Here is a 19,062-nt window from a genome sequence, read left to right on the forward strand (position 1 = left end):
GACCTTTTTTGTCTGCTAGTAAGTGGCTTTCTGTTTTTATAGAGCGACTTGGCTGTTTAATATTTCCGACGCTATTGGCTGATATTCAAAGACCCAATTCAAAGTCGGCAAAGGGACCCCACCCTGTGAACATACAGTTAAACTTACCCTTTTTCAAAATAAGGATTCTTTCTTTCGATAAAAATTTGTTGTTAAATCCAACAAAAATTTGTAAAATTGCTAAACACGTACTGGTAGACATCAAACAACTGATGTATTTGTATTCTTTTATTGAAAGCGTGTATTCCGGCATATGTATATGGTGCTAAATAACAATTAACATTATCAGGTTATCTTTGCTAGAAAGTCTGAGATAAGGGAATGAAATAATAATTTTGATATACGAAAAAGGAGAGCTTAAATATATTTTTATTGTAGAATTTAATGTCGATTATTACATGCGCTCCTCTACATGTGTTTTGTAAAATTTATCTATGCCTTACTGTTCTATGTTTTTGTTTATAAATATACGCCAGTGATAATCTATAATATTCCATGTTAGGGTTAATAATAAGTAGAATAAATCTTTGTACCTGCTAGGTATTATACTTTAGTTTTGATTATGTTGTGTTAATTCTAATTATTCTATGTTTATGTCTCTAAAAGGTAGAATGAATCTTTGGACCTGCAAGGCATTATATAATATTTTTTCCTGTGAAATACTAGTTTGTTAGTAAATAAAATTCTTTGTTTAAGAAAGGTGGGATGAATATAGTGGACCTGCTAGGCATTCTACCCTATTTTACATATGCTGTTGTTGTTCTATATTATTCTATGTTTAGGTTTCTAAAAGGTGGGATGAATATAGTGGCCCTGCTAGGCTTTCTACTTTAATTTTAATTTTGACGTGTTAGTTTTCATTATTCTGTGTTCAAGTTTCTAAAAGGTGGGATGAACATAGTGGACTTGCTAGGCATTCTATCCTTTTTGTTTTCTATGATGTACTAGTTAGTAATATTATATTTTTAGGTTTATAAAAGGTGGGATGAACATAGTGGACCTGCTAGACATTCTACCTTATTTTACATATGCTGTTGTTATTCTATATTATTCTATGTTTAGGTTTCTAAAAGGTGGGATGAACATAGTAGACCTGCTTGGCATTCTACCATATTTTATGTCCTTGTCATTGAATCTTGTTACAACGACTACAACTGCAGCACAGACTAAGTATCAGGTAGAACATATATATCTAGGTTCTTGTGTACACAGAAAAAACGTATGTAGGTAGAATTATAGACAGGTAGATATAATTTTTGGGTAAACGATATTGAGAATGTTGAGAAGACGAACCAATACAAAAGTAGATTAATAGAAAATCACATAGATCAGTAAATAGGTAAATAGAAATGATAGATAAGTAAATTAACATATATAAAATAAAATAAAAAAAAAATAAGATAGGAAAAGTATTAGACAGGTAAATAAAAGATCGGTAGATATAGAGGAAAAGGAAGAAAAATAAAATTGTAGAATCATAAATATTCCATATTTCAGGATGAAATGCGAAGAATTGCTCAAATATTTCGAATTATGAGAATTTTAAGGTAAAATTTATAAAGGGATTGTCGATGCATTATATAGTAGGATGTGTGACCCATCTAAAAAAGTTGGTCGGCGGTTTCCCTCAAAGTTCGTAGTTGAGCACTGAACCCCTACACTTATTATTTTAATTTTAAAAAATGAGGGGGAAGAATGATTTCTACCAAATGGTATGATACAGATATAATAATCCAGTTAACTACCTCGATCCAGTGTTGGAGAACTTTTTAGTCTGCTAGCAAATTGTTTTCTGCTATTTTAGCGACTTGGCTGAGGTAATATTTGTAATGCTATTACGCTATTAGCAAATATTTATCAAGTACTCAATTGAAAGTCGGCAATGGGTCCACGAGATGGGACCACAATGTAAGATGATTACTTCTTCCAACTAGAGGCTAGGGTTGCAGCTCTGGATAAGTTGAGACAAAAATTACAGACATAAATTTATCCATCTCTAATCCTTTTTACCAATTAACATTTGGATTCTTACACTAAAGATTAGTCAGGGATATAAAGAACAGCAAAGTATACTACAGGAGATAAAATCAGAATAAATCGCCTTACAAGGTTTTAATAGCGTTAATTTCCATTCAAGTAATTACAATTAGAATACCTCTTTACGTAATTTTGTTGGAATAGGGTAGCTTAGACGCTAAAAATTTACCTCTTTTAATGCTTATACAAGAAAAATTGAAAGACGAAGAAAGTCTCTTAAAAAATCACCATGTGACGTCAAAAAAATGAGGGATTATACATCTCTTTTTTAGGGGTTTATTTCCCACTTCTCCTCTCACCATCCCTCACCAGACGTCAGAATTCTTTTGATGGATTTTCTTCGTCTTCGAAAAATTGTTCTTTTTTTCCCTGGTATCCTGGGTCATTTATTTGGCATGAAAACGTGTATTAGAAGGTTTAACTAGGTTTTTCTTTCATAATTTATAAGATTATTTGACTTTTTACTTGATAGGTTTTGTATTTGGTAAATAAAATCTGCATGTCATTATATGAATTTTTCATCCTTGTAAAAAAACATAATGAGATTATAATTTGGCACCAGATTTGTATAAATTTAATTAATTGCAACAAAACACTTTGTAATTTGATTTAAATTAAGTTAAAGAAATTTAGATAATTACATTATAATTTTAATAAAAAGCCTCTAATTTTGCTTAACTTAAGTCAAACAAATCTTAGAGAAATAAACAAAAATTACTAAAAGTTTAAAGTTAAATTATAATTAAGTTTAAATATGACTTAAAAGCTTTAACTCAATTCAACTGAAAATAAGATAAATATAAGTTTATATAAGATAAACTACGATTAAATCATCAGAAACAAAAAATTCTTTATGATATGATAGCCAAACAAAATAAAGTTACTAAAGTTCGTTGTTAGATTTATAGAAAATTTAACATTGGATAAGCTAAAGTTTTATAGTTTATGAATAGTAATTAACTTAATATTCAGAAAGAGTAGTGGATATTGAGTACCTATGCTCCATATTGCATTTAAGAAGTGACGTAACAAGCTGTCTAGTCATACAGCCAATACACTTAATACACCAATATAAAGAGTAGCAACGCTCTGTGTTTCATGTACAAAGTGGCGTAACCACTGAACTTATATACTTTACAGCGTAGCTTCCCATAGATCTTGGGAAGATTTAAACTGTTTTTGGAGAGGGTACCCTTCTAAGATAATCACCCTTAGAAATAAAATATCAATAGTCGGTGCAGCTGTAGAGTGCCTAATATTTTTCTTTAAAATCTACAATTTATAGTAAGAGGGATGGGGGTCGACTTCCCCCTCATCCCTCCACCTACAGAGCCCCTAGATACCTCAAGGGGCGTAGCCGCAAGTAAGATATTAAGTAGCTATGCTCCGTATTGCATGTAAAAAGTGACGTAACATGTTGTGCAGTCAGAATTAATGCAACTAGTATAAAGATGAAAAGCATATACACAAACACACACCAGAGACGAGGGTTAAATTAAGCATCAAAGACAGTTTTCCGCGGATATTAAATTCATAATTATAAGACTAAAACTTTCTTCTACTCGGGGCTTATAGTATTATTTCTATTTCAATATTTGTGGAAAATTATGTGTAATAGGATGCAGCAATGTTATACATAATTTTTTAGTATGGGTAAGAACAGGTTTTAATCTAGCGGATATTAATCTGTTTCAAAGTCATACTGAAAATAATGTTAATGCAAAATATTTTCAAATACTAAATCCCTGACACTGATATACACATACACACACTGCCTTCTAGTATATAAAACTTTTAATGTTATGCTTATAAAAAGAGCAGTAACTTCTGCCAGAGTTGCAATAAGAGATAATTGCGCGGCATTTTACTCATCTTGCGCTTATGTACAACTTCTTTATTTTGTGTCGAATAAAACAGCAAATATTACAAAATAGCTGACTTAAATTTTACTTTATATGGTTCTCAACCTTAATTTTAAAGTTGTTGATCATTTTTTTCAGTAAATCATTAAAATTATTAAAATTGGGGGAGAAGTTCACCAAACTAGAGTTAAATCAGTAAAAACATTATTTAGTTGTTTTGATTTAAAAATTCACAAACAAAGTTAACAAAAATAGCATAAAACACAGACATTTTATCATATCTCCTGTGATTTGGCCTTTAAAAAGTATCATTAGAGTTACCGAACAAATAAAACAATTAACCATTTTTTGGTTCAAATGAATTTGCAAATACAGAAGAAGGTGGGGTGTTATTACCTCCATAGGATAAGAAAATATGAAGAAATACATTACTCTGTTTTACCACCTTAATGGTTAACACCCAATTAGTGAATTTCTGGGCACGCCACTGTTCTTAAAACTTTACTCTAACTATTACTATTTTATTGAAGGCTTTGCTAATATCACATTTACATTTGAAATCGAAGGCTTTAAGGGGAATTGGGTCAATGTTTGTCATTAGTCGAGGATATGATAATGGATAATAAATTGATGTTTATCAATAAGAATTATACAGGGTGCAGCAAATAAAACAGGACTTTTTCTGATTTGTAAACAAATGACCACAAAATAGTCAATTTTAAAGATTTTATTTGATTTTAAAAACTGGGAATCAGACTAGGTATATGACTATTAGATTATTTAATAAAATCACTGCCAGCCTCAATCGCTGTCTTTACCCACCCCCTGAACGGCCCGCAGGCCTTGGTCACAATGACCCTGTAAAGAAAATTAGTTCTTCTCTGAAAAAAAGATAATGGTAGAAATTTTTGGGATACTGCTAGTCTACATCAATTAATCAATATTAAATGAAATTTCTAAAGTAATTTAGTTAACGAATAAGAGAACATGTTTATAAAAAAAGGTTAATTGTAAAAAAAGTTCTTCGAAAGAATTTAGATTTTAAAGCTTTATAAAAATCTTTAGCTGTAAGATTTAAAATTAGAAACAAATTATAAAAGCAAATGTATTTTATCATTTTTGATAGTTAAAAAGAATCCATATGTATAGAGGATATGTGAGATATACCAGGGAATAAGGGAGGGGACAATGAATCGAATATTCAATTATTAGGGGTCTCAAACCTTGGGTACCAGTTTAAATTGTTTGTAAAGGATATAGCAAGATTTTTGGACTTTAGATACTGGCGCGCATTTGCCGCTGAATTTGTTCAAATTTTCTCGATAAATCTGGTTTTCATTGTCTTTCAGCAAAATCTCTTAAATTGAATTAATTGTCCATTTTCCTATCCCTTACTTCCTTGAGATATATAGCTTTCATATTTACATCAGCAAAAACAAGAACAAAAAGTTTACAAAGTTTTCTGTGCATCCAAATCATTCAGCATTGCAAACTTTTCCAGAATATTTGCTGGAATTAAAGCTACTCTTTCATTTATTCTGTATCCAATAATTTAAACTATTTATCTCAAGAAATAAATTATCATATAAAAGTAACATGATCTTTGTATGTCTTTCTGTCTGTTCCGAAGAATCTTGCTATCCGCGAACCGATATGGTTCTTCTTTACAATGTAGTTTTTCATAAATCATGGGAAGTTTTATAATTATTTTTGGACAGGGTACCATTTTTTAGACCCGCCAGGCAGCACCAGCGTAGAAAAATAGAATCTTAGCATAGACAAATAGTTATTTTTAAAGTATTGTACATTTAAGTACTATTGTATAGTTTTGATGTACATTTTTTTTATGAATTAGAGAAAAATGACAAACAAATTATAAATTCAAGAACTAAGCAATCTATAATTCAATTCAAGTTAATACTTTATTTCTTTAAAATTTAGATTTGTTGTTTTATCATTTTTAAGAATTATTTTAAGTTACCTTTTAAAATAATAAAAATAGAAAGTTTTTTTTTAATTAATTACTTTAATCAAAATTAAAATGTACTACTGCACTGCATTATGAAGAATTTGCAACATTATAAAAAGACCCAGTGCACTATATAGGGTAAGAAATTAGCATAATATCACAATTTAAAAAGATTATTTCAACAAAGAGAATCGAAAGAGAATGGCCAGGAGATATGGACAAGAGAAATTGACAGAAATCTCACGTAAATCTAAAAAATTAGGCTCTTTATTGCCGCTCTAAAATATAGGTTTTCCCGCAAATTAGCAAAATATTTAAAAAAAAAACAGAATCATATCTAATAGTCCGAAGAAAAATATTGTATACAAATTCTAAGAATAAGGATAAGTTTGAAATTAAGTTACATAGTCATATTAGAAATCACAAAACCCACGGAACCCCATAATCAAAAATAAAATTTTAATTGTTTTAAATATTTTCCTTCACACTTATTTCCTTGAAATTACAAGTAAACATTTTTTTCTTTTCTTTTAGAATACCAATATTGATACTACTAATATAATATTAATCATTGACCTAACAGTATAAATTATAATCATATATATTTGTTCCTTTTTGCATTATTCAGAAATTATTATTTTCACATTTAAATTATCCATTCTACATATTTTTTACTTGCATCTTTTTTTAATTAGAGTAAAATAACTGTAAAAATACTATCTATAACCCTAATCACCCCTTCAATGTTAATTTAAGTTTTAGTAATCTTAGAAAAGATTAATTGTCCTACGCCTGTAAATCTACTTTATTTTTCTCTATATCCAACCCCCAACACTGCTGTTAACTATAAATCTGTAGTACTGGTATACTTTTAGTGATTTTACATTAGTACTCCATTAAAGTCAGAAATCAATGAATATGTAAGTCATTTTTTTCTTTTAAACTCAAATTCTAATGTTTATGGCATTTTTATTTACACATTTCTAAAATCGGAGCTACGCTGTAGAAGAAGTTAATCTGTTGGTGCAGGGATCATTCAGGTTTCGTTGTTGTACATATAGTTGTAGGGTAAAGGGGGTAATAATGAATTCTCAAAAATGTTAAGAACTTTTTTTAGGAAGCAATCCTTTTTTGCCTGAACTAATTCAACATTTTATTGCAAATGTGTATTACTCACATGTAGAAAAAAAAGAAAAATGTTCTTTCGTTGTTTTAATGTACTATTCTGTTACAGATAGTATTTAAAACTATCAACTAAATAATGCTAGGCCTAAGTCTTTAGAAATCAGGTAAAGTTTTTATCAAGACCAAAGTAGTGACAAAACTATAAAACTGTGCAAAATGTAAATTTTGTCTTTTATGTTATATCATATTTTGACTATTATTTCGTTTATACTTTGGTGGATTTTGTTCGAAAATGAAATATTGAAGTCTTAAAGCCATATTCATATCAGATGATTTTAGTTATACTTATTATTTAAATGCTGTGCATATTTTTATTTAATACGCCTTGTTTAAAAATTGCAATCTTTCTTCTAAATACATACTTGTCTTGAAAAGTCTACCCTAAAGCAAAAAATCCATTTCTTTCTTTTCTTAATTCTATGCTGCAAGACAAATTAAGAAAAAATGTAAAGCAAATCTTTTATCTCTAAATTAGTCTACAGCAGGGAAAACCTTTTGTAAAAAAAAAGAACAAGTCATTTAAATTAGTGAGGAATGGATATAAATTATTCAATTTAGGTTGCTAATATGGACCTTATTTATTTGTCCGTTTGTTCATCCAGTAGGAAGGGAGGAGATGGAGTAAAGGTGGTTGATGGATGGCATCAATATTTTAGCCAGTTGGGAGTATCACTTTATTACAGTACAAAAATCTGGTCTAATATCCAAAAAAGATATAGAACTTATGCATGTTAATAGTAAAATTCTTTTTAAAGTAGTATGCTGTTATTTAAATTGCCAGCAGTCATTATAAGATTACAGTTACATCCCATTAATTTTTAATTCTGTTGTCGACAAAAATTCGTTGCTATGTAGGTATGTGGAAAATAAGTCAGTTTTAATCACATTATCAATATCTTATACTCGATATAATTGATATGCAAGTCAAAAATTTACTTTTAAAAAAGGTTAGAGGAGTGGTAGGGATTCTGATTTAGATGTAAAGGAAGTTATGTGAGTTGTTTTATCTCTATATATTAGTATCTAATTGATTACCAACATTAAGTTACTGCTGCATTAATTTTTAACAATGCAGCCCACCTATAACACAGTATGGTACTTATTTCATAACTTTTTTTGAATATAATTAGTGGCAACGCCCTAGGAGTCTAGGGGCTTTGTATACAAAAGAGAAAGAGATTCAGTACAAAAATAGCTTTCATATTTTGAAATTACAATAGCCCAAAACCATCCATATAAGAAGCTTTCCAAATTTGTGAACTCAATCGTTTCAGTACAAATCGAAATCTTAAGCTACACAAAATAAAACCTTTCTACTTTGTAAAATGATTTGTAATCATATTAGCAGATCCGCCCAAAGCATCTAGAGACTCTGTATTTAAAGAATGAGGGATAATATTATTCTAATCCCATGCTAAAAGTTCCAAAATTAATTGTGTGTAGTGATTTGCTAACAAACAAAAAACAACAGTTGATAGAACCCAATATTTTCAGATGCTAAATGTTTTATTGCTGCTCTACTAATGAAAAAAATTGTTCTTGTCTAAAATACAAATATATCTATAATACAAAGTAGCTTGATGTCTGTCTGTCTGTCTGAAGCTTAAGATCTCGGTAACCGCTGATCCGAATGGGCTCTACTCTTCAGGGAATATACCTACTGGTTCTGTGATGGTTTTAAGCTATTTTCTTGGGGGGTGGAACACCCCCAACCCCCCAAAAATGAAAATCCCCCCCCAAAAAATGGTTTTGAGGCAGTTACTTCACAAAAAATGGCAGCACAAGAAATACTTATTTTTTTTTAAATTTCCTCTTTTGGCAAAGTCCCTAGAGGCTAGGGGCTCTATATTTGAAGGGCAGAAAATAGCTTAAAACCATACCCAGACTTATTTATAAAAATAAAAAATCCTAAAACCATCTAAGGGCTTATACTAAGCTTCCCTCTAAAGGAGAACCATATCGGGTTAGTGGTAAGCGAGATCCTTCGCTACAAACAAAAAAGCTTAGTAGCTTATATTATAGGATAATATATCCATAACATATATATGATTTGAAGAGTTAGAAAAGTATTTTGAAACTCAGTGTAGATGTAATAATAAATGTATTGAAATTGGTGTATACATATCTCAAGAGAACTTTTCCAATGGAGTTAGATTTAACTTTTATAAATACACTAACGGCTTCGCCCCTTTAACTTGAACTTTGAGTTATGAAAAATATTAAAATAGCGTAAAACTGCATTTCCAAAGTTTTTTGAAATCAATTTCAACCGAAACAGTCATTTTACTCAATTCTTTATGTAAAGTAGTAAGCTTTTTTGTCTGTGACGAATGATCTTGTTAACCGCCAAACTGATTTTTCTTTACAGTGAAGCTTCTTATTGGTACAGGGAGGCGATAAGCCTATTCTGAGGTAGGTTATCTCCACCCTCTCTCGAGAAATCGCACCCAGAAATCAACTCCAAATTTTTGTGTTTATTTCTTTTTAAAGTTATATTGAAAATGGGTGGATAGGTCGACTTCCTCCACCTCTACCCCACTTTTAGAGCCCTACTGCTCTCTATGGCCGCAGTCGCTAGTGGTTGAAGAAGAAAGGTTCTTTTAAAAAAAAAAATATAAACTTAATTTAAAAAAGAGAATATAAACTACATTTTTCCTTTATAGAAATTTTCGAGATAATAAAGAACATTTACTTTCTTTTATCTAAGAAATATAGGCAATGACCGTGTTACCTTATACCTAGTCTTTAACCTAATACATTTCTTTACATGAATAGGTTTATATATAATAGACGAATAAGATAGAATTATCTGATTTACTAAAAAAAATTACTTTGATCAGGTTAATTTTGTAATATCCCTTTAGGGTTAGATTTTTAAACTACTTCCTTCAATTTTTTGTTAGTTTTGTTTGTTTAGTTTGGGGGGAGGGGGGCTTAAACTTTTGGATAGGCATAAAAGTAAATTTAATTTGGGGGATTCTAATGCTTTTAAGAGGGGGGTATTAACCCCCCTAAACTTTTGAGGAGTCTATGGCATATTGACATACATACAGACATGGAATAAACAGACTGACAGATATAGATACAATCAAATGTTCTTTTTGCATACAAAAAAAAACACCTAATGTTATTTAAAATGGTCTATTTTGTCTATTAGATAGAATATAAATAAATCCTTTTCTGCTTAAAAGAATGCGGATCATTTGACTACGAAACAATAAAAGATTTGTATTTTCTTTTTTTTTACAAGCGTTCCATCTCTATAATCAAATAATTCTCGAAGTTTATATTTCACTACAGATTGCTCATCTGTGCTGCTTATGGACTAAAAAGTTCTTGTTCATGGGCTAAAAATATTAGAGTAAAACAATAGAGGGGGGTGGGGTTAAATAACTGGTTATTTTTTATATAAATTATTTATCTTGTAATACATCTATATTTACAGATTTCTAAAAATAAAATCTTTATCGTTTTTTTAATGGTTAAGATTCTGTTGACTTCATGAAGTAGCTACGCTACTAAAACTACACACACTATTGTTTTAGGATCTTTAAGCTGGCCCGACACATTACTGGACTACAGACACTTGGCATGACGTTAAAAAACAGGTAAAACATCCTTTTTCTTTCCCACTTTGTTCCCAGTTGTCAGTAAAAACCGCCAAAAAATATTCTTAACTACAATTTACGTAAAAGAACTCATAGTTAATTATAAATAAATAAAGAATATTTTAGACATTATTTTAAAAACACAAATAAATCATATACCTTTTTTATAAAAATGGTATATAACCTACCATGGGTTGGTAAGGTTCTCCATTGTTCAAACAGGAATAGTATATCTTTTCCTATAAATTAACATTTTTGAAGAAACATATAATTGTATAATTGTCAAGGAGGGTTAAGACAATGAATTAATTAATTTACTTCCCCCTTTTTTCTCTAAATATTTTAATCAATCTAAGGCAAAAATGTTAACTTAATAGTTGAAAAAATTATTATTCATAAGCAATTGTGCTATCCCTGTATGACTTGGTTAATTGTTGGCTCTATTTATATATTTACTATTGAATACAATGTGGACACTTGGTCTAAAAATATATGCGTGCTGTTAAAAATATTTTAGCTAGGTTATTTAGTTATTAAATAGGTTATTTAACTACCTCAAAGAGGACTATCCACAAACAAGAGCTAATCACCTTCCAGCATTGTTCCATAGTATTTTTTAGTGAATATACTAGGTTCATGTTTAGTATTTGGTTTATCGACTAAAAAGTTAGGTTTCACCATGGTTTCATATGAAAAAAACTTTGAAATGTTAAGCATTTTTAGGAGCAATACTATCAAACGTTTTGATGAGTTCAAACTGTTGTTTAAAAGCCTAGACACAAAAGTAAATTATTTTGATTAAAAATGTATATTTAGAAAAGGGTTGGTAACTTGTAATATAGTAAAAAGTTTAATTAAAGTACTTTTGCAATTTACAGCATTTGATGCTTTTCCGTCGTATTATTTTATTTTGTCCTTTAAACCCAACAAAGCATTTGATGATATTGAATCAAATAAATGCTTTACAGTTCAAAACATACTATGGATCAATGCTGGAAGGTGCTTAGAATCTCTTGCTCTTGTTCGTGGATAGTCCCCTTTAGCATAAATGGATATTTACATCTTGACTAATAGATATAAATCTCATCATCTAGGGACTTTGTGTTCAAAGGGGTTTAAAGGATTCAACATTTTCTTTCCAACTATCCTAAGGTTGGAAACAAAAAAATATCTGAAACAATACCGCGACAAATGTGCACTTGTAAATTAATTTTTTTCAGTAAACTAAAACCTATGACGTCAACAAAAGAAAAAAATACGTTATAAATACGTAGAGTTGCAGTTGATTACATCTTTCTTTTTTTACTTTTCTTATTTTCAAAACTTATAGCTGCGCCATTAGCCTCCAAAGAGTTCCATCCCCTCAACCAAAAATATTTATACTTTAGACAATTAGAGATCTTACAGTTTGTTGAAAATATATGTTAACATCAGGTCCTGTTCTGAATTTTTGATCAAAAATATTCCTGTATAGTCCTCCGGGACCTTTCTTAATGTTATTAAGATGTTCTAACCTAAAAGAAGTGTCTTTTTTATATACTTTTTAACTCCAAAATAAAAATCGTTGAGTTATTAACTCAAAATGCATTTTCTCAAGTCTTAAAATTATTGTCCTTGTACAGAATGACGTAATTCTACCTTAAGAAATTTTTAATTTAGTATAATGTTAAGGACAATTTTGTGCAGAAAACAATCAATTAATCTTTACTTCAAGTTCAAACACTTCAAATAAACTTTAAACTTTCATCAGTAATTAATTTACGCAGGGCTTAAGATTAAAAGTATATGCTATGTTGAGAAACACTGATATTGAAAAGTTTTATTTTTTAATAAAATATAGACGTGGAATTCATTTAGATTTTTTTTCTGATAAGCAACATTAATTTGTATACTTAGAAATGCAGAAAAAATTATAGTTGTTATTAATCAAGTTTTGAATCAATAAAATCTAAAATTATTATACCATTTAATCTAGGGCCATAGCCGTTGTATTGGAGCTACGGACTAGGCTATATTTTGATGAAAAAAGGCAAAAAATTTTTTAAAAACTATCCTAAAAAGACTAGTCTTAAAATGAAAATCAATTTGGGAAAATGGATCTAGTTTGTGGATAAGTTCTTAGGTTAAAAGATATTTGAATAAATGAATATTTTTCCTTCCTAAGAAAATCAGGAATTAATGGATTCAAAATTACATATCTGAAAATAATTAGAAAATGGATAAATTTATTTATTACTTTCTTTACCTGCTCAAAGAATACTTTTTTTTACAATTTCAGCATATGAAAACAGAATCAAAATATGTTATGAATTATACCTTCCTTTCATGTTGTAATTATTAAAGTTGGAAGTTAGGTTAGACTTTGAATTTCATTTATATTTTTGCTCAAGATTTTTAGGCTGAAATGTCTTGTATAATATTTTGGTTATTAAATTTTTTTATTGATATTTGACCAAATTCTTAAAATTTTCTAAGACTAGCCTAACAGTTAAACTTTCGTTTCCATTACATAATTATAAAGAAATATTCTAGATTTAGATACCTAGGATATTTTAAGCAATATTATAAAATTTAACCCATTGAAAAAATTTACTTCCTATATATTTATATTCAAATGATGATAACCCAGGTTGATAAAAAGGGATCAAAACATGATAAAAATCAGGTTTACAATATGCTTGGGAGATAATAGTTGGATTAACCCTCTTCCAACCTAACTCTGCTTTATGTTCAATCATTTTACTGAAACAAGATTTCATAACTTTGTAATCTTCTTCAGTATTTTCTAGAAAGGAAATTTTACAATATTATATCAGATTTAATGCTTATTTTATGTTTGGACTATAATTCCTAGATAGACACAAAATATACCCCTGTAAGAGACAAATCTATGCAAAATGCAAGCATAACAACAGTAGGATATAAAAATATAAGATAAAAAAATATTGAATTAAATATGGAATTTTTTAAATTACCAAGCTAATATTGCTTGATTCACTTTTACAGGAGATGCGATTGAAAATGAGTATTTTTACTTGAAATATTTTTCGGAAAGATAAAGTAGACTTTTTCCTTCTAAATTGGGTTGAGAAAGATTTCTAACTGAATGGTTTTGAATTATATACAAATCTTCAAGCATATTTAATTAATGCTTTATTAAAAACTACACGGTCCAGAAGAGTTACAAAATGAGATATAGTTGTTAACTTAATAAAAACTAAAAATCTAAAATAATGATAAAATGTATTTTAGTTACAAGGAGCTTGGGCTGTTGATGTTGGTTGTGATCATGGGTATGCTCATCTTCAGTGGACTGGCCTATGTGAGTGAGAAGGATGAGGAGGGAACTATGTTCATCTCAATGCCTCAGGTAGCTAAAAGCAAAGATTGACAAATGATAGATATGTTAATTGGAATTTTGGACTACAATAATAACTTATAATTTTGTATTAAATATTTATATATGCAACATATCTTATGATATAAAGTAGTAATTTTTTTTGTTTAAAGCTAAAGATTTTGTAAGATACTGATTCAAATTGGGTGAACTTTACAGGGAAGCTTTATAAATATCTTATTGTGGCTATCTACATTACCTACCCCTATATGCCTTGGTCGTATTCTCTAGTTTAATAAAAAAAATACTGGATGAGCTACCTGTATTAAAGCAGGAAAATTTAGCTAAAGCATCCTGAAATTAAATTTACTGTTTAGGCATTGTACTGGGCTATTATAACAATGACAAGTGTTGGTTATGGAGATATCTCACCAACAACTTGGTTTGGTAAACTTGTTGGCTCAGGTAAGGATTAAGAATCAAAGACACCCTACTAATTGTCCACTGTCTTTTAGATTGAGTTACATCTTAGATTTTGTTTGACTAAATCATCTTTTAACTTTAATGTTATGTTTTCTTAGCAAAGTCATTAATGAAATGTTACTTTATTTAAAACTGACACAACCCAATCTTTCCCGATTTTGTATAATTTTGAAGGGGGGAAGAAAATCTATTCAAAAGAGATGGGGAAAACCCCCTTTTCTCCCATCTCTTTTTTTCTTTCCCCCTTCCCTTTTTCGGGAAAGAAAGATATGACGTCACTGGAGTCGTGTTCCATCAAAAATTATACAAAATCGGGAAAGATTGGGTTGTGTCTTTAAAACTTACTTTGATAAAATTATGAAAAATACAATTTGATATTGTATTTTACTTTTAAAAATGATTCATTCATCCTGTAATTTGTAGCCTGTGCTATCTGTGGTGTGCTGTGTATCTCCCTACCTATCCCAATTATTGTCAACAATTTCAACAAGTTCTATGAGAAGGCTAAAATAGAGGAAGAGATTTTATCCAAGAAAAAGAAATCATCCTGGGAAGATGTTAAAAGAGGTAAAACCTAAATAGATATTAGAATACATTTAAATAAAGTTTTAGAGAAAAAAATAAAGAACCTTTAAAATTGGATTTGTATGATAGAAATTTCAATAAGTAAAAGAAAAAATATATTCCCAAACACCCTATTAGATATTTTAAACTGTAACTAACCTAACCTGACAACTAATAAATTGTACTATACTCCTAAACATTGCACTATGACCTTCCTGAAAAGTTATTTTAGTTTTGAATAAGAACTCAATGTTCTTATATATATATAGTGTCAACTTATACTAAAATCTTAAATGATTTTTTGTTGAAAAAACTTTTTGTGAGTCAAAGTGTACATTTTAAAAGGCTGCATCATCACCAATTAATTGATTGATTAAGATTTGTATAGTTATTTTAAACAAGAGTAAAAGAACAGTATATCAAACAGTATGACAATTAGTCATTGAGAGAGAATGTTACTAATACTGAAAATGAAGGAATGGAAAGTTTTATTAATATCAATATAAGATTTTGCAACAAATATTGATGTAGAGGTTGGAAAGTTGTAAACTAGTATGACAATGTGATATTTTAGTGGAGTTTTACCAGTTATAGCTTGGCCCAATAGATATTTGAGTAAATGGGATCTGACATAATCTTTCAATTTTGAAATTAATCATCTAAAAATACTTTATCTATTCATCCAATCTTAACTTTGGTGACCTATAGATGACGGGTACACAACAAATTCTTATTTTATTGTACCTGAACCAAATCATGCTTATAGTGTATGATAAGTCAAACAAATGTCCTAGAGATATAAAGTCTTTGATTGCAAAATCTTTGTTGGTAATAACTATAACCCTTTTTTAAGGGGTCAAGGCATTTCTCCTTTAGAAAGCTTTGGCCTAATATACCATAAATTAAATATAGACTCTATTGTTGGCTATTACTGAGCTCTTAAAATGTTATGGATTTGCAGAAAATACAATTGAAGTAAATGAAATGTTATGATTAAATAACGATGGAAGCTCTAAGAAATAAGAATTATATAGTTTATTAAATTAGAGGAAATGACATAAAAAAAGAAAGAAACATAAAAATATATAAATCCTTTTTACATTGCCCTTAGCTTCTAATGTCTTAAAAAATTCAATTTATTCACAAAATTATCAATCATAGGAATTATGGTGTTTCTCAAGTTATATCCAGTTATTGACTAATGACTATGCCTTTTATTCCTGTGAAAGGGTACAATACTCCTATTTTCAATGTGTGTAAACACAAATTTATGTTTCCTGTGATACAACTTGAGAGAAAACTTTTCCTTTGGCTTAAACATCATACATCAAGGGTGAACTAAAAACTGCTTTGACTTTGTTGTACAACAAATTCTAAATCTAATTAAAGATTTCCAATTGGTCTTTCTGAAAAAGCTCCTAATTTTAAAATACTTTTAGATTGGTTTGGCTCCTAAAAAACGTTACAAAAGTAAAATATCTACAATCGGCGTTCTCCATTTTTTTCAATTTTGAAATTTTTTTACCACCCCCCACCCACCTGACAGAACATCCATTTTAGGTTAGGTTAGGTTTTAGACTAGGCAGGCAAGGGTGCTGAGCGCACGGCCAGAGTTCATAGTTCTGTCGGGTGAGGGGGGAGGAAGGTATAAAAATTTTCATAATTGAAAAAAAATTGTTCTAAGGGGATATTACCCTATAATTCAACTATCATTTTTAGAGTTTTTATTTATGATAGTCTAGGTCTAAAAGATGTCTGAAAAGTTACATTTTTAGATGTTTTATTATTATTACTTCAAATATATATCATCCTTTAAGATCTTACACTAAGCAAAGTGTAATGTTGAATGAATTTTTATAAAATTTGCAAAAAGCATCCTTTAAAATCTAAAATTCTATTTTGGCAGGAATGAGAAAAGAAAACCTAAATGTTATTACAAAATATATTTCCTTCAAAAGTTAAACAAATTTGTTTAGTTGAATCACAGATAAAGGAATATAAAAAATATGTATATTTTAATTCTTATTATATGTTCTATCAATATTGTTAAATTTTCTAAAAAGAGATAAAATTGCAATTTTTTTGAACTTTACAAAAAGAACATCACACAGAGATCTCTTTTTCCCTAAGTGTCTGTGGTTTGATTTATTCTTCATACATAACTTTTGAAATGATGATGGGAATACATTTTACAGTTTAATGAAAGTTTTATTTCATTTTTGGTTATTGAACTTAAAAAAGGTTTAATTCATTTTTTTTACAATAATAACCTACTTTATTTAAACTATTGCAGGAAACCTTAGAGTAGCCAAAGGCATTTATAAATAAAACTTTAGCCAGTTAGTAGCCAGCAAAAATTGCATGTTTTGAAATGGTCTTATACATTTTATAAATCCTAGAAGGAGGTTCAAAATGGTGCAAAATGTATCTAATGTTACAGTATAAAAAGTTTAGAACTCAGACATTGTTATTATTTTGTTGTAAATGTTTGTGTGCAAGTTCAATTTTTGCTCTTGAAATATTATATAGAGTTGGGAATTTGAAAATATATGAATCTATATGGACTTGCAAATATCCTTACCATTAAAAGCTGTTGGTTTATTTAAGTTTAATTGTTACGTATACTGTTGACTATGTTAAGGTTTAGGATATAATATTACTGTATATGTATTTACTGTATGGCTGCCTAAATATGCATTTGACTTGGAGATGTATCCCCTATTTTTTTTTGTTAGTTATGAATACTATTGAAATCTAAGATTTTAAAGTCTTTAGAGTTTGTATCATTACATCATATTTATTAATTTGCAAGATTTTTAGACAAAATAAATTTTTGATACTTTATTTTCAACAAATATCTAAGATAATCATTGGTTAAAATCAGATCCTAAACTTTTATCATTCTTCCTCATACAATATGTTAAATATCTCAGTTGGTGGTTCAAAACAAAAACAAGATTTGAACTAAGCACAAATATCATAGACAGACTTACTATTTGCAATATACAACATAAGAAAGAATTAACATTAAACCATTACACCAGAAATTGAAAAAAAAAACTGTAATTCAAGGCAAATTTTAAGTAAATCAGATTCTTCATATCCTTGAATTTCTTACTTTGTCAGTGAACAATGAATGGTATTTTCACCATGTTAATTTCTAAAGCTTTTAAATCAAAATTTATGTCGGGCTTCATATGTAACTTTTTAAATATGTACCCATCTTTAAATTTTTTGATAATTTTAACTTTAAATCAACAAAAAATAATTAGTAGGTATTATTGATAATTTAGAGCCCATATTTATGTATAATAAGTATGAAATACAATGGAATATGGTAATCTTTAATACAAAGTATTAGATTGTCTGTCTGTATGAAGCTAAAGATCTTGTTAATCACTAAACCTTTTAGTTTGTGCTCTCATTGGCCCTGTTATAAGTTATTTTCATGGAGGTGGGAAAATTCCTATGCTCAAGAAAACTCTTCTGGGTGAAAATATAATTTATGTACACTGACAATGCACACTTGTCCATAATCAAAAGGAATGCAATTTGAAATGTTTGGGTTTTTCCACCAATGTAAGCTAGTGGCTAAGCAACTAGTATAACAAAAACTACCTTTTAATTTATCCCTTTAGCAACCTATTATTAAAAAGTGTATTTATTAGAAGTAATAGCAGAGCCTGAGACCCCAGACACCCTGGATGAAGACCTAACAGCCAGCACATGCATGGTCCCTCAGTCTAAGTCTGATTCAAGGAAATCAAATCATATTAATTGTTTTATATATTGTATTTTTAAACCACCCTATTTAAATCACCCTTGCACTTGTTTTAAATTTTATGACAGAGCAGTTATAGGCAATTCTGGTTCAGTATTTTTAAGGGCGATAACATAATTATAATAGTTATTAACTTTATTAGAATAACCTATACCTGGACTGTTATTTATATGATTATTGTAACCACCCTTTCACAA

At 29.0% G+C, this 19,062-nt stretch overlaps 1 protein-coding gene across 1 annotated transcript in view; it reads left to right on the forward strand.

The window, feature by feature from the left end:
• Positions 1-19,062, forward strand: part of LOC145324342 (potassium voltage-gated channel protein Shab-like) — a 69,949-nt gene that overhangs the window by 49,619 nt on the left and 1,268 nt on the right. Inside the window, exons 11-16 of the mRNA XM_080166953.1 lie at positions 1,102-1,216; positions 1,537-1,586; positions 10,638-10,700; positions 13,953-14,070; positions 14,415-14,502; positions 14,944-15,087. Coding sequence (XP_080023079.1) covers positions 1,102-1,216; positions 1,537-1,586; positions 10,638-10,700; positions 13,953-14,070; positions 14,415-14,502; positions 14,944-15,087 — 578 coding nt within the window. The remainder of the gene's footprint in view (positions 1-1,101; positions 1,217-1,536; positions 1,587-10,637; positions 10,701-13,952; positions 14,071-14,414; positions 14,503-14,943; positions 15,088-19,062) is intronic.

Source organism: Acartia tonsa, chromosome 7 (genome assembly GCF_053477335.1).
Source record: "Acartia tonsa isolate MP-2025a chromosome 7, ASM5347733v1, whole genome shotgun sequence".
NCBI classification, from domain to species: Eukaryota; Metazoa; Arthropoda; class Copepoda; order Calanoida; family Acartiidae; genus Acartia; species Acartia tonsa.